The following is a 16,506-nucleotide window of genomic DNA, read 5'->3' as shown; positions in this document are numbered from 1 at the left end:
GGTGAGAGAGGGGTGAGAAGGGGGGACAGGGTAATAGAGGGGCATGGATGGGGGCTGATGGACCCTTCTGATAAGTGCGAACGTGGACCTTTTGAACATTGCAATACCTTGGTCTTAAAATGACCTAACAACATCACTGCTGGCATGATGGTATCGGTTGAATCTTTAAAATAGTTGAATGTTGTTCCAGCGTCCAGCACTTGGCACAATAAGAAAAGCGGGAGAGATAGAAAGAGAGAGAGATGTAGGTATATTTAGTTATATGGATCTATGGCTGGACAGACTGACAGAGACATACACAGAGAGATCCAGGCTGGAGAGAACGTGAATGTTCATCCAGGATAGGGAATAGACCTCCCATCAGTAGCCTGACCTTTCCCAGCATGCTTTGTGAGTCCTATGGGATGAAGATTCAAAATACTCTCTCCAAACAGTCGCACTGGAGTCGTTGAGCAGCCCATTGTGTATGGGAAGGTCTCATACATACCAATAAGAACCTTTACAATCCCCACACAACACCGATGACCCAAAACTGGTATTTCTAACTGAAGCAGCATGAATAATGTCAAAATGCAGAAATCAGAAATGTATCAGGTGCTCCCTCCAATACACATAACGATGATTCCTAGATACTGTCCTCCTAACACTGTCAAAACCAATAGGCTTCCATGAGCCGATAATCACCTTTGAGTATTAAATACCCACATACCACAGCACATCCCAAACCCGCCTCAGAGAAGAACAAAGACAGAGAGATGGACGTCAGAGAGAGGAGAGAAACAACAACAGCATGAGAAGAGATGTCTTCTTAATTAGCCAGTAATGATAAGATCTGACAAACAACATCTGTTTCCAGAGAGAGAGGGAAGGAGAGGGGGAGGGAGGTAGAAAGGAGAGGTGGGAGAGAGTGATCGAAGGGAGGAATAGAGAGGGGGGCGTGTAAAAGAAAGAATGCTGTGTAGCGTGACACCATAGAAGAACGAAGGAAGGAGTGAAGTAAAATGAAAAAGAGAGAGACAGAGAGACAGGGGGAGAGAATTCTGACAGGGTTGAGGGAATCTAGGAACCAGGACGGAAATGACAGATAGAAGGGAGAAAAACAGATCAGACAGACAGACAGACAGACAGACAGAGACAGACAGACAGACAGAGCCAGAGAGAGAAACAGACAGACAGACAGACAGACAGACAGACAGACAGACAGACAGACAGACAGACAGAGAGAGAGACAGAGGGTAGAACTGGATAATGGCACAAGGGAGAGAAGGAGGGAGGGAGAGGTGGAACGTGTGTAGAGATCGGTATGGAATCACTCAGAGGTCCAGGGTGCTGTAATTTACTGTCCGTAGCTAATCCACAGCAAATGTGTGGAGCCATAGAGAGGAGCGGGAGAGAGTGGGAGGGAGGGCAGGAGGGAATAAGAGAGAGGAAAGGGTTGGAGGGGGATAGAGGAAGGGCAGGGGGACTGTTGGGCGCACAGCATGCCTGCTGGGAGGCTGTCAGCGGCCACATCACCCCCTGCCCTCAGCCCTGACAGATTCATCAAGAATATTTACACACACACACACACACACACACACACACACACACACCCACACACACACACACATACACATACACACGACCATCAAAAACGGTATCAGGAGAATGCATATACAGACGTGTGTTGCTCTAAGGGCTACTAGATATTATAGAAACAGCTGCCTCTAACGCACCCATTTCAATAACAGGTTGTTATAATTACTCTATGACCGTACTGTAGCATGGCATGCACGTCTAATATTCCATCTCTCTAAATACTTCTATATGCATGTTTTCGGGGTAAATAGGGCTATAGGCCTAATTTAAATGTGGTGCTTTGAGGCGGTAAGGGGGAGTATGTTGAGGACGACTGGGGGGATACAAGACAAATCTGAGTCCTCCCTGGGAAATCAATTCTGTCCAGATTCCTGACAAACAGACAAACAAACAAACAAACTGGGTCCGGGCCAGCGCCAGGGGGCATCGTTAAATCCTTAGTGAAATTTAAGACCTTTATATGGGGGCTGACTGACCCCCTATCCACCCCCCACACCTCTTTGCCCCACCCCTACGCACCAGCATCCAGCCAAAGATAACAGCCCCTGTTCCTAAATACCACTGCTAACTGGCCTCTGACTCTGGCCTTTGACACACATGCCTGCCTGCTTGGAGGCTCCACACACACATCCATGTACACACAAACTCTGATACACACACATCCATGTACACACAAACTCTGATACACACACATCCATGTACACACAAACTCTGATACACACACATCCATGTACACACAAACTCTGATACACACACATCCATGTACACACAACCTCTGATACACACACATCCATGTACACACAAACTCTGATACACACACTTCCATGTACACACAAACTCTGATACACACACATCCATGTACACACAAACTCTGATACACACAAACTCTGATACACACACACATACATGTGCACACAAATTCTGATACACACAAACTCTGATACACACACATCCATGTGCACACAAATTCTGATACACATAAACTCTGATACACACAAATCCATGTGCACACAAATTCTGATATACACAAACTCTGATACACACACATCCATGTGCACACACATTCTGATACACACAAACTCTGATACACACAAACTCTGATACACACACATCCATGTACACACAAATTATCTCAAGTACTCTAAAATAAATCATGCTAATCTGGCCTCCTGAGAGTGCTGCCCTACCAAAGGTGAAACCCATTAGTGGCCAGACAAATGGGAAGCTGCTTTCCCCTCTCCCTGTCCCAGTAACACAGCACCCAGTCCCAGCCACTCATGGAGAGTGTGGCCATTTTCAGTGCTATGAGCCCCCTTCCAAACCCCATGTTTACCCCCCTCCCTAAATCCCCATTCACCCACATTAGCCCATTTGCAGTCCATTCCCATTTCCTGTCAAAACATTTCTCTGCTGCGCTCCGTTTCCGACTTCCCCCTCTGTGCGCTCTCCTTAAGAAAACAACATATGCTTGTTCTGAGTGTTAGGGTTCAAGCCACGACACCCAACCCAACGCAGTCCAACGCAGCAAAAGGTGACAGCACAATCCAGTCATCTAATCTGCCACTCATGGTTCACTTCCTTTCTGTATTTGAGTCGTGGGTCTTCCTGGAATAGTGTTCTCTCTCTGTGTTTCTTACAAGCAGTACCTGTCAGTGAGTATTTGATAATTCAGACAGTGGCACCCTCTCCCTCTGTCTGTCTGTCTGTCATTCTCCTCCTCTCATTGCCTCCTGGGAGGAGATGCCCCCCACTCCTGTGCCAGCTGCTCAGACTGGCCCAGCCTGTGGTGTTGTGTGCAGTGGAGCTGCTGGGCCCCGTCTCCGTCTCCACTCACTGCCAGTCCCCTGTCTGAAGGGCTCCTGACAGAGGTCTGGAGGGACTGGCCACTACCAGCCACCAGGGAGACGAGGTGCCTGTGACAGGGAAGTGAAGGGACTGGAGGGATTGTGTGTGTGTGTGTATGTGTGTGTGTGTGTGTGTGTGTGTGTGTGTGTGTGTGTGTGTGTGTGTGTGTGTGTGTGAGTGTGTGTGTGTGTGTGTGTGTGTGTGTGTGTGTGTGTGTGTGTGTGTGTGTGTGTGTGTGTGTGTGTGTGTGTGTGTGTGTGTGTGTGTGTGTGTGTGTGTGTGTGTGTGTGTCTTTAAAGACATTACAGATGTGTAGCTGTAATAATGAGAACGTATAGGATCAGCATGTAGGTAGATTGTGCTTGTAGCTATAGCTGGCTCAGTGAGTGCCTGTGAGGGGGATGTATATGTTTTGGCTAGAAGACATGGCACGCTACCAGAGGTAGTGGAGATGAGCCTGTATGGACGGCTTGTCATGCCATTGATCTGTGTATTTCAGATGAAGGATTCCTCCTCCTTCCCCTAAAATCAGGGCTCTCTGGGACATGTAAAAAATGGGTCTGGGAAGGAACCACCATTGTGGAAAGGGTGTCCAGATTACACAGGGGTGGTGGTGGTGGTGTTGGAGGTGGTGGTGGTGGAGGTGGTGGTGGTGGAGGTGGAGGTGTTGGTGGAGGTGGTGGAAGTGGAGGTGCAGGTGGAGGTGCAGGTGGAGGAGGTGGTGGAGGTCTTGGTGGTGGAGGTGGAGGAGGTGGTGGAGGTGGTGAAGGTCTTGGTGGTGGTGGTGGAGGTGGTGGTGGTGGAGGTATTGGTGGTGGAGGTGGTGGAGGTGGAGGTGGTGGAGGTCTTGGTGGTGGAGGTGGAGGAGGTGGTGGAGGTAGTGGTGGTAGAAGGGGCCAATAGGTCTGTTAACTAGGATCTCCACTCTGACATGCACTGCTGCTGGAGACCATGTCATCCTACTCTGAGCTCCAAGGCTAAAGGAGTTACAGATTCTGTGATCGTGAGAAACAATCTCTAAAACTGACACTGTTCACATCTCCAAGAGGACAAATGATGAGGTAACAGGGCCATTTGGCTTCTACTAGGCATCTGGGAGAGGTGAGGAATTTGACCCCCTGACACAGTCAAAAATGGTTGCTGTTTCCATTTTTTTGGCCAGTTGTTTAATGTTCCTTTCCAAAAACTCTGCTCCCTGCATGTTCCCGGGGGCTCTGTTGAGAGGGGCGGGTGATGTTCCCCTCCATTAAAATTACAGTGAGAGGCTAAGAGGCAAGCTCGCACAGGGAGCAGGGACCTGCCAACACAGATGTACAGGAGCTCAGAACGCAACAGAGGCAACACACAGAGGCAGCACACCGAGGCAGCATAATTAACACACAGATATATCTTACGTATAGGGGAAAAGAGAGAGAGAAAGGGATAGAAGGAAGGAAAGAAAGAAAGAAGGGAGAGACAGGCTGACAGTCAGTCAGACAGACAGACAGACAGACAGACAGACAAGCAGAAACAGACAGAAAATAAGATCCAGACAGATTGTCAAACAGTCCCTTGGAGATGTGGTTGTTGAAGATTCAGACAGATTGTCAAACAGTCCCTGACATGCTGACCACACCGCTCACGTCACAAAATACATTTACACATACATGTTATTCAGTCATTGCACCCACAATGCTGGTGTGCGTCAATGAGCGTCTGCGTTGCCAGGTGCTAAAATAGATGTGGCTTCTATTTGTGATGAAGAATGTGATGCAAGTCCTGCCTCTCCCATCTCCTCATTGGCTTTTAGAAGCATATACCCACGTGCCATCTCCTCATTGGTTATAACCACGTGGGTGATTGAAAGATGAACTGAACGGTTATGGTAATGCACCTTATTATGAAAGTAAAGTTGCTAATCGACATATAAAGTCCAAAGCTAGCTAGCTAAATAAGACAAATTAGCTAGCAACTGCATGCTAGCTAGCTAAATTACCATAAATGTTTAACGCTTTTCAAACTGTCCCCAAATTAATATAATTGGTTCAGAGTTTGTTTTGATATTGCAACCTGCGTATCGTGATCGTATTTGGTGTGGGGGGGACAAAATAATTTTGCGCACGAGGAAGCACGCGGAAGCACGCGGAAGCACGCGGAAGCACGCGCGCGTCTGGTTTGGGCATGGTGATAGAGATGTGGTTGTTGAAGAAAGGCATTCAGATACAAATTAACAAATGATATCTGAATGCTATATTGTCAAACTGTCCAGAGGAATCCGTGTGGATTCCAACATATAGCACGTGCAAAATATTCACTGAAATAATCCTCATCCAAATGAAGACATTAGAACTTGACCCAAATGATTTTCTAGAAGTAAAAGCAATTTAGTGGAAATTGATTTAAAAGCAACCGTGTGCACACTTTCATTCACTGCTATGTGGCGGCCAGATAAAACAACCAAACGTGCACATAACTAGAATCAGGGGTAGAAGATCAATACGGCCCATAATACAAGATGAAGAGCAACGGATTCCTCTTAGGGTCAACTATTTGAAGTCTTCGCAAGGGAGCTCTAATCACATTTCTAAAAGTGGGCTTGACCACAACCATTACTGCTGCCTATAATAAGTATTTTTTATCATTTAACACATAGGAAAGGATTTATCTGGTCTAATTGATGAGAAGAAAAACAATTGCTGAGGAGGATTTTGTATGTTCTCATTGACAGAAAGGAAAACGAATGTATCTCTCTCTTGCATCCAGGCTTTGTGAAATGGCTTGTCGTTTTGAAAGGGGGAAGGGAAAAGCGATATTGACAAAATTGGAAAATTCCCATTGATTATTCCTCTTTCCTCAGAGTGCTGGCTTGTTAAAAAAAGACCCCTCTTGAAAACACGATCAATTAGTGAGATAGTGCATGCCATTGATCCCCTCTCCGGACTCTCTCCTCCCCTGCCTCCCTTCTCCTCCCTTACAATGGATCTTTCATGCTTTCCTTATGACCATCTATTGATTCCAACCTCCTACCCAAATGTAAAACCACGGTCACACACTCCAACCCTGCCCCCTCCCATTAACCAATCCAAACTTCCCATTCCTACAAACACTAACACTAATACTGACTGTCTGCCTCTGTTGTAAAGCATGCTCCTCTATAAACACAGAGGCTAGCGCTCATATAGTTCTCTAAAGGTCAGGGGTCATCTGGCAGTAATGCCACTGTTAACTGACCTGTCTGTCTCTGAGTAGAGAGTAGAACTCCTTAGGTTGGAGGAGGGAGGGACACACACAGGGATGTGTTCTGGTATATGTAAGTTAGACAAGCACTGAGAAAATATCAAAGCCGGACGATGCAAAAGCTGTGACAGCAAGGCCTGTAAAAACAAACAGAACATATCAGAGAATGGAGTATGGAGTTCTATGCTACAACCATACAGTCAGTTCTCTTTGAAACAGATCATTTAATCACAAGTGAGTCATTCAGCAACAGGGCACGTGTGAACGTAATCCACAATTTGAAATGGGCAAAACAGAGGAATCAATCAGTCAATGAATCAATCAAAGATCATTTACATCTTCAAAACAAAGAGGTCCCCCTCGATTGCATAAGATAGTCAGTGAGTGACATATTCAACAATGACAAGACTAGTAAACGCTGCAAGCAGTATGACCTGATCAGTGCTTTATATGAAGAGGAGTAAGGGTGTCTTAAAGAGTCCTCTCCCCATTCTGACTAACCCCCAACACCTCCAAGCCCCCTACCCCCACTCCTGCATCCCGCCATCCCTCCCTTTGGATCAGCTGTGATCTCCTCTCTCCCCTTTCACTCAAATCAGGATTAGGGAGAAGGAGGGAGCGGAGCAGCAGGAGGGGATTGGGAGGGGGGGGGGGGACAATATGGAAAGGAGATTAGAAAATAGGGGGTTTGGGCCGTTTGGGAATTGCAAAACTCCCTTGTACTTGGGTAGGTGTCCTAATGACACTGCCTAATTATCACAAAATTTGATGGGCTAGGATGAGGGGGGGAGAGGGATAAGGAAACACGAAGCAGAGGAAGAGAGAAAGACAAGGGCAGAAAGGAAGTGAAAGACAGATAGAAAGAGTCTGGGTTGGCGCCCCCCATGTTCTGCTATAATCTCCACCCGGCACAGCCAGAAGAGGACTGGCCACCCCACATAGCCTGGTTCCTCTCTACGTTTCTTCCTAGGTTTTGGCCTTTCTAGGGAGTTTTTCCTAGCCACCGTGCTTCTACACCTGCATTGCTTGCTTTTTGGGGTTTTAGGCTGGGTTTCTGTACAGCACTTTAAGATATCAGCTGATGTACGAAGGGCTATATAAATAAATTTGATTTGATTTGATTTGGTAGAAACACTGGTATAAGCATGAGAATCCAAGAGAATCCCAAAGAGAAAGAGTAAGAGAGAGAGAGAGAGAGAGAGAGAGAGAGAGAGAGAGAAGCACAGAGATTGAGAGAGAGAGAGAGAGAGAGAAGCACAGAGAGAGAGAGAGAGAGAGAGAGAGAGAAGCACAGAGAGAGAGAGAGAGAGAGAGAGAGAGAGAGAGACAGAAGCACAGAGATTGAGAGAGAGGGAAAGGGGGAGAAATTGAAAAAAAGAGATGAGAGCGATTCAGCGGCAGTAGGGGTGGCAGTAGGGAGGGTGGCAGTAGGGAGGGTGGCAGTAGGGAGGGTGGCAGTAGGGAGGGTGGGCCCCGGCAAGCTGCATGTTAATTGGAGAACAGGTGTTGGGGCTGGGAGCAGGAGGATGATTACTGCACCCTCAAAAACAACCCACACCCCCACCCACCCACCACACACACACACACACACACACAAATAATTTAGGCCCCAAGCAGTGACTGGGGTAAAAGTCAGGCAATGGGTCACATACACACAATTGCACATGCATCCATACACTATAAATGCATAAATAAATAAACATCTGTGCACAACCATGCGCAAACAGAAACATACATTAATTGATGTACACACAAACAATGAACATATTCACACAGACACATTCTCCCTCTCTCACACATATACACATACAAACCCACAAGAAATACATTTGGGATTTCTGCAAGGACACAGTGCAACAAATTCCAACAGCTTATCCCAAATTACATAGCTGCTAATAGGCTGCTCCCCAAGGAGAGGGATCCATGAGCCTGTCAAGAGGGAAAAGCTCCTATCAGGTCTGGATGGGCACAGTGTGATTAGGTCAACGATCCCATTTAAAACCATCCTCACAGCACCACCATCAGCCTGCACAGGCTCACACACTGATACAGATCCTCCAATTCACAAGCCCCCTGCACTACTTATGAACAATCTTTGGAGAGGTTTAGCCATGGAAGATGGAGGAAAAGGATAGTTGGGAAAGTAATGCACTAAATGAGAAAAACAGCTGCTCCTAGGGATTCTGGGAAAATCCAAAAGACAACAGCCCAATTTTTCCGTTATATGAAAACTATCTTCAGCAGAGATCCTCTGAGACACACTGTCAACAGCCAGCCAGCTTGAACAGAGGAGAAAAAGAGAGAGAGAAATCTTTGACATGTATGAAGTGAGTGTATTTTAGGAGGGAGGGAGGGAGGGAGGGAGGGAGGGAGGGAGGGAGGGAGGGAGGGAGGGAGGGAGGGAGGGGGGGAGGGAGGGAGGGAGAGGTGCGATGAAGGTTGAAGAGATGATATCACAGAAAAACTATTGTACATAGGTCTGCTTAAGAGCATTCATCACAGTGGTTAACTCCATGCAGACCCTGTGTGACTTCCAAAATCCCTGGGACGTGGAAGCCCTCACACATGCCGATTAAGGTAACGCTCTGTCTCCCTAAAGCCTGATAACTGGCTGTCAGTTGGGGAGGCTGCAGACAAGACATATGTGTGAACCCTCACATTGCATGATAGATCCTAACCCTTCATGATTCTGACAGGGATGTTTTTTATTTATACAGTATATATGGCAGGAGTTTAGGACTGTGTACAGAGGTTTTATTTGTAGGACAGTGTGGACTAAGTGCAAGGGGCAGTCACAGTGTTCTGTGTGCTGACCACCAGTGCATAGGAGGCAGACAGACAGACAGACAGAGTGTACAGTATCTGCATGTGTTAGCAGCACAGTCACTAACAAACACAGATGCTTACATTAGCAGTGACAGGTATACTGCAGAGACGCTAACTATCACAGACGCATGCCTCAGTGTCATAAACACTCACAGGGTGGGTGCACTCCATTAACCCATTATAGTCTAAGCCCTGTCTAAGCCGGGGGAGGGGGAGGGGGGGGTTCTACTAAGCTATGTGGAATTGTTTTAAGAAGGTCATACCAAGGATCATTTTGCTATTTGATTTAGAATTTTAAGACCCCTTGAAGTATATAAAAAAAAATGTATTTGGCCTTAGTTATATTAGCCCATACAAACGCATTGAATAAGAGATTAACTACATGGAACAACAGATAGTCCCCAACAAAAAGGATGTTTGTTCTGAAGTGTCTGTTCTATATCCAAGATATATACTTTTTACATGTATTTAACCCCTTATTTTTGGCACTAAACAGTCCATATATACTTCCATTAATTTGTTCAACTGGTACCGCGGGACCTTCAGACGAGTCTTGTGAGGCAAAACAACTAACATAGAGCAAAACAACTAACATAGAGCAAAACAACTAACATAGAGCAAAACAACTAACCTAGAGCAAAACAACTAACATAGAGCAAAACAACTAACATAGAGCAAAACAACTAACATAGAGCAAAACAACTAACATAGAGCAAAACAACTAACATAGAGCAAAACAACTAACCTAGAGCAAAACTACTAACATAGAGCAAAACAACTAACCTAGAGCAAAACAACTAACATAGAGCAAAACAACTAACATAGAGCAAAACAACTAACATAGAGCAAAACAACTAACATAGAGCAAAACAACTAACATAGAGCAAAACAACTAACCTAGAGCAAAACAACTAACATAGAGCAAAACAACTAACATAGAGCAAAACAACTAACATAGAGCAAAACAACTAACATAGAGCAAAACAACTAACATAGAGCAAAACAACTAACATAGAGCAAAACAACTAACATAGAGCAAAACAACCAACATGTACTTGTTCATGAGAGTCTCACCCTTCCACAGAGGGATCATATTACTGTGTAGCCCAAACTGTTAGGACGTTATAGACAGAAGTTGGCAGATCGGCTGTACCGACTTCAGACGAGTCCCAAGACGCTTGTGTAGGATTGAGACGCATCCAATGCAAAAAAAAACGGATATCTCTAGCTTAAAATCTAGCTTATTTTTTACCCCTTTTTCGTTATATTGAATTGGTAGTTACAGTCTTGTCCCATCGCTGCAACTCCCATACAGAGGTCGAGAGCCATGCGTCCTCTGAAACACAACCCTGCCAAGCCACACTGCTCGCTTAACATGGAAGCCAGCCACACCAATGTGTCGGAGGAAACACCATCCAACTAGCGACCGTGTCAGCGTGCATGCGCCAGCGAGCATGATGGGACAAGGATATCCTGGACAGCCAAACCCTCCCCTAACCCAGATGACGCTGGGCCAATTTTGCGTCTCCCAGTCGCGGCCTGCTGTGACACCTCCCAGGATCAAACCCGGATCTGTAGTGACACCTCTAGCACTGATATGCAGTGCCTTAGACCACTGCACCGCTCGGGGGCCCCTAAACACATTTTTTTGATGGGAATGTTTTATTATGCTAATTAGATTTTCGCGGGGGCGTGGACATCGACTCCATGGGGTTAAAGGCATCTGGCACAGCAACACAGACCTAGAGGGTGAGCTCCCAAATACACACACACCCACAACAACACACACGGACTGTACACACTTGCACACATATTTAACATGCAGACATGTATGCACCTCGCCATCACCCTTACACATCCCCACCCTGCCCTCTGTCCCATTGCCCCCACTAACCATTCCTCTCCCACTAGGCCCTCTGTCCTTACTGGCCATAGAGACAACAGCTTATTTGTGAGATCTCATCACATGGATCTGGGTCTCTGCCCTCTCGCTCTCTCTCTCTCTCTCTCTCTCTCTCTCTCTCTCTCTCTCTCTCTCTCTCTCTCTCTCTCTCTCTCTCTCTCTCTCTCTCTCTCTCTCTCTCTCTCCCTCTCTCTCTCTCTGAGTAAATGTTAATGTGCATCCATGAATTGATGTTTGTGTGAGTAGTGAGTATTTCTGCATCTGAGTATGTCTGGACATCTTAGAGGCATGAGAGGGACAGTTGAGGGGGAGACAGTGGAACACAGGCTCAGTTGGGGTGTTTGACGTTGTCAGGGTTGTGTGAGCGGGTGACAGGTGCTGTTACCTGTCAATGATGACCGGGTCAGAGGGCGTCTCGTTGCGGTTTCCACAGCTTTTCTTCTCACAACAGCGACTGTGTTCCAAAAGAACAACCAGAAAACACAACAACACAGTGAGTGAAACAAACCAGCATGACAGGACTGATCTTTCCTTTGGCTCGTCCACCGTTCCAGACTGCACTGATCCAGGGAAACAAAAAGGGTAAAGGAGAGGAGGGGAGAAAGAGACAAAAGAATAAAAGAAAGGGGAGAAAAGGTACAACAACGGACCATACAAACAGGGAGACATTATTCAGAAGTGAAAAGCCAGCCTGGCAATCTGTCACATTGATTTCGAAATCAAACTCAACCCCCACCCAATCACCCACAGACAAACACATCAACACACACACACACACACACACACGGCATCCTACAATTCGTCAGCAGTCCTGTCTGTGGAGCCTGCTGGCCCCCCCGGCCCACCCTCCAAGTCCCCTCCGCTGCATAACAAAAAGTGCCCCCACCCCTAACCATCTGCCACTCCTACACCTCGCTTCACCCCTCTCGTGTCCCAGCTTGGCCCTGCCCCCCTCTGCCCCCCCCTCCGCCCCCCTGTCAGACGGCCTCACTCCCCAGCTGTGACGCTTGCCCTCTGCCTCCCCGGCTCTGTTATTAGCCAGCTGTGAGTCACATTCGGGCATCTGTTGGCTAAACAATGGCAAAGCCCACTCAGTCTTAGCCCCTCTTCCCCTGCCAAACCCCCCTCTCCTTCCCCCTCCTGCCCTCAAACCCTGGGTCACTGCCCCACTTCCCCAGCAGTCACTCGCTCTCTCCCTCTGTCCCTCTCTTCCTACCTCCATACCTCCAAAAACATAACATGCATAGTGAGGAAGCCCAGTCTTACTAAAGCACCATAACGGCAGCCCTCTTCTTTCACCCTGACCCATTGCTGCCACACTGTCTTATGCCTTCTACACATTACGCATAGTTTCCATGAACTCTGTTAGAAACTAAAGCTTTCAGAAATCAGAGAAACTACTCTAATTCGTATGTTTCAACAGGGTTCCATTGTGGACCGTTGTCCACGTAAAACATAAGGGGCTGGGGTGGTGATGGGGGTTGGGGGGGGGGGGGGTAATTATACCCTGAACATGTTTCAGTGGAGGTTCAAGGAAGTCTGGCCCCCGTAGCTCCCCATGTCCGTGAGGGATGCTCCAGAGAGAAACAGGAGCTGGTAGGGGACTCGGGGGCTACAGGAGAAGGCGGCAGGGGGCTCACACTGTAACAAGCCTGAAGACAGACAGGCTATACTTTCACTTCAACCCCATTCAACCCCAGTCTTATTTTCAAATGGTATACCACATGTCAGACACATCAAGACAAAACAAAGAGACATGGGTGATGGATATTTTGAAGAATATGATTTCCTCCATCTGTTTGTGTGTGTGTGTGTGTGTGTGTGTGTGTGTGTGTGTGTGTGTGTGTGTGTGTGTGTGTGTGTGGCTCACCTGCACATAACCTCGTGAGTGAGCAGAACACGACACATTTCAGGATTCTTGTTCTGTCCCTCATATGCTATGGGCTGAGAGAGAGGGAGAGCGAGTGATGGGGGAATTAGATTTCATGTGCAATCAATCAAGCTGTAATCAGGAGTTCCACAGCAGGCTAAATCCAGTCAAGGCAAACAGGGCTCCTTACCTGTTTAGTGACTGAGTCAATAAGTCGTGCATAAAGATCCTGTTCCGTACGAACCCCTGCACACAGACACATACACAATCAGTAAAGGAAACTAAGCTGGACTCATCTCACAACGACAACCTAATCCTGAAGGGATGGGATATGAGTGTTTTAGACGGGACATTTATTTGATTCCCAGAATGGCCATTCCCTGGGTCATAAATACAGGTCAGATGAGGAGCAGTGGAGGGCTTTAGGCGCTATGAGATCTGACAGAGAGCCTCCCAGCATGCTTTTAGAAAACACCTGAACCTTTGGTCTCTGGGTGCTTCAAAACTACTGGTTTTACTTCCTTGAAAGCTGCCGTCGATGTAATGAATTGCGTCTGAAGAGCACCACGTTTTATCTGAGGGATTTTATTATGAAGCCAATGCAGAATACTACTTTTAAAACGGGTTCCTTTCATCAAAGTCTCAATCTGGAGGCCTTTGATATGGCTTGGGGGAAGGGGAAGGGAGGGTGTAGAGGCAGGCTTGTGTGTACAGTGTACAGTGTATGTGTATGAGTGTGTATGGTGGGGGTCTTTCTGGTACATGTCTTTTATCTCCTCTCCCATGGGTGCCACGGCGATATCAGAGGAGGGGCAGTGGAGGCTAATGGGAACCAGAAATCTCTTTGCATATCCCTTATCTGATGTTGTAACACCCTGTGGGGCACTGTGTACCTTGTTTCCCTGTTTATGGGCAAGGAAGCGGCTCCACACACAACTAAATCTGGGGCTCAAAAAACTCTGAAATTGGATGAGTGGATAGATATTTAGAAGAAGGGTGAGGTGGGATGAGAGGCAGAGGAAGTGACAGGGAGAAGACCACTGGGAGAGAGAGAGGGGGGGGGGGGGGTTCAAGTGGGCTTTTTGCTCTCATATTTGGAACGCATGAGAAGTGGTTATGTCCATATCATGTCCATTCCATGACCATACCATTAAGATGCGGAATAGTTTTTGGTCTGTAGTCCGGCTCAGGACAACCTGTTCCTCCTCCCACTCTGAAGTGGTCAGACACTAAAATGTCTCTGGGACAAAGAATCAAGAGACATGAAACCACACAGAACATCAATACCCGAGTGGCCACGTTCTCACACTGACATGAATGGGACATGCTGCTATCTGATGCTATGGCTGATGATTTGAAGGTGCACTCACCATTGCTGTAGAGGAGCTGTATCTTGTAGTGCGTGCCGTTGTTGGTCTTTTCTCCCGTCTGCTCCTTGGAATGAGACGACAACCAGACAAACAGACAAACAGACAAACGCACAGATGCAGTCATGCAGTTATAGCACCGGTGAGGGCACAGTTAAGCACAGTTAAGTACATCTGGGCATCACTAAGCACAGTTAAGCAGAGTCAGGCTCCTCTAATCCTGCACTTCATCCTTCCCTGGGAGTGGTGTGGGGATCTCAGGGTTGTAGGCTCAAACCCCCAGATGGGACCCTGCACTGGGCTCCAGAGCTGGGTGCTTAACCTTGAGTTAGCTCCTCTTTTTAGAAGTTGAACTGCAGCACATCTGACGTGAAATCCTAAAGCCGTGGGATCTGTATGATCAAATGAAATAGAGTGTACCCATTATCATGTATGCTATGAAACAGTGAACGTGTGCATAAGCTCGCGTGTGTGTGCGTATGTGTGCATGTGCGCAATGTGTCTGTCTGTGTGCGTAGGCCTACTCTGGATATTCCAGTGAGTGGAAACGACTGTAGTGCTGCGAGAGTGAGCAGCAGTTCGACCTTGACAGAGAGACTTCCCTTCCTCCATCCTTTCTTCCCCATCCTTTCTTCCCCCATCCTTTCTTCCCCCTGGCTCTACACCACCCTCTTTCATTTTATCCATCTCTTTCTTTCCCTTTCCAGTCTCTTGCTAACTGGTCTCAAAGGAATCCTCCCTGGTCCAATAACCCAGGGAGCCGTCATCTCTGAGCAAAAAGAGAGGAAGACAGAGATAGGGAGAAAGTAAGAGATAAGAGAGGAAGGAAAGAAAGAAATGAACATATTAAGAGAGATGAGCGAAGGTAAGAAAGAGAGAAATATACCATTTACAGTAGAGACTGGAACATAATGTTTAGTAAATATTCACAGAGGAACATTTATATACTCGTATCACCCTTCTACCTCTGAATAACAACAAAACCAGATGCCAGGTTAAACATGCAGAAAATGAACTCCTCTGCAGCCGTCATATCATTCTGCCTTGACATGGCTGTGTGTGTGGCGCTAGGGGAAACACTGACAGCCCTCAGCCCTGGCATTAGCACTGACAGTCTCTCTCTCTCTGTCTGTAAAACAAAACCGTGTTTGAACTTCCTTTGACAGGACAGTGCGCTCTTTTCTCTCTCTCGAGGGGAGAGCTGTTACCAGTTTGGACCACAAGCCTCAAACTCTCAGCTCGAGTTTAACCACAAGGCAAAACCATCCATCAACACTGGGCATAAGGCTTCCACCATGCAGTGTACCCCTCCCCTGCCCTGTCGCTCTCTGTCTGTCTCTCTTGTTCTCTCAAAACTCTCTCGCCTTTTCTTTCTCTCTTTCTCTCTCTCCCTCTCTCTCCCTCTCAATCTGACTGACACTCTGCACCTCTTCCTCTCCTTATTTTGACCCAATGTCTGACCTGAGGAATGTACTTCTCCCCCCTCCGCAGTATTTATAATGTGAGGGTGGGAGGAAAAGAGACTTTGATGATTTGGTCACGGTAAAACTTAACAGAGGCGAGCGTAATTTGCATTTTTACAAGTAGTGATGTCCCACTAATGAGCAAGGCTGTTAATTAGTCATTAGGTATTAGTTTTCAATCGCTCACCATCAGCTCAGCTCATTGGGAGGGAGGCTTGTAACATGGAGCTGTCAGCTGTTCAATAAGCTCAGCTTTATAGGGGACATGGAGGGTCAAGTTAAACGCCTGTACACTACAGGTTGCATAGAAATGTCCTGCTATGGGTTGGGTAAATGTGTAAATGTGGTCAGCTTAAAGTTGTGCTGCATTCGCTGTAATAGCCAGAGAAATCTTCATTCTATTTCTATAGTAAGAGCTACCACCTTTTCTTCACTCTC

General features: G+C 46.9%; 1 protein-coding gene across 5 annotated transcripts in view; it reads right to left on the bottom strand.

Annotated features, from left to right (window-relative positions):
* LOC110525712 (transcription factor COE2) overlaps positions 1 to 16,506 on the bottom strand; it is a 35,624-nt gene that overhangs the window by 15,274 nt on the left and 3,844 nt on the right. For 2 of the 5 annotated variants that reach the window (XM_036979820.1, XM_036979819.1), the window contains exons 3-6: positions 14,609 to 14,672; positions 13,429 to 13,484; positions 13,239 to 13,312; positions 11,754 to 11,822 (exon numbers count right to left, since the gene is read on the bottom strand). In XM_036979820.1, the coding sequence (XP_036835715.1) occupies positions 11,754 to 11,822; positions 13,239 to 13,312; positions 13,429 to 13,484; positions 14,609 to 14,672 (263 nt within the window). Of the gene's footprint in view, positions 1 to 11,753; positions 11,823 to 13,238; positions 13,313 to 13,428; positions 13,485 to 14,608; positions 14,998 to 15,129; positions 15,375 to 16,506 lie in introns of all 5 variants that reach the window. The other 3 variants (XM_036979822.1, XM_036979821.1, XM_036979823.1) reach the window with 3 other exon arrangements.

Source organism: Oncorhynchus mykiss, chromosome 6 (genome assembly GCF_013265735.2).
Source record: "Oncorhynchus mykiss isolate Arlee chromosome 6, USDA_OmykA_1.1, whole genome shotgun sequence".
NCBI classification, from domain to species: domain Eukaryota; kingdom Metazoa; phylum Chordata; class Actinopteri; order Salmoniformes; family Salmonidae; genus Oncorhynchus; species Oncorhynchus mykiss.
Note: the sequence above shows the minus strand (reverse complement) of the source record. Positions and strands in the feature narration are given on the sequence as shown.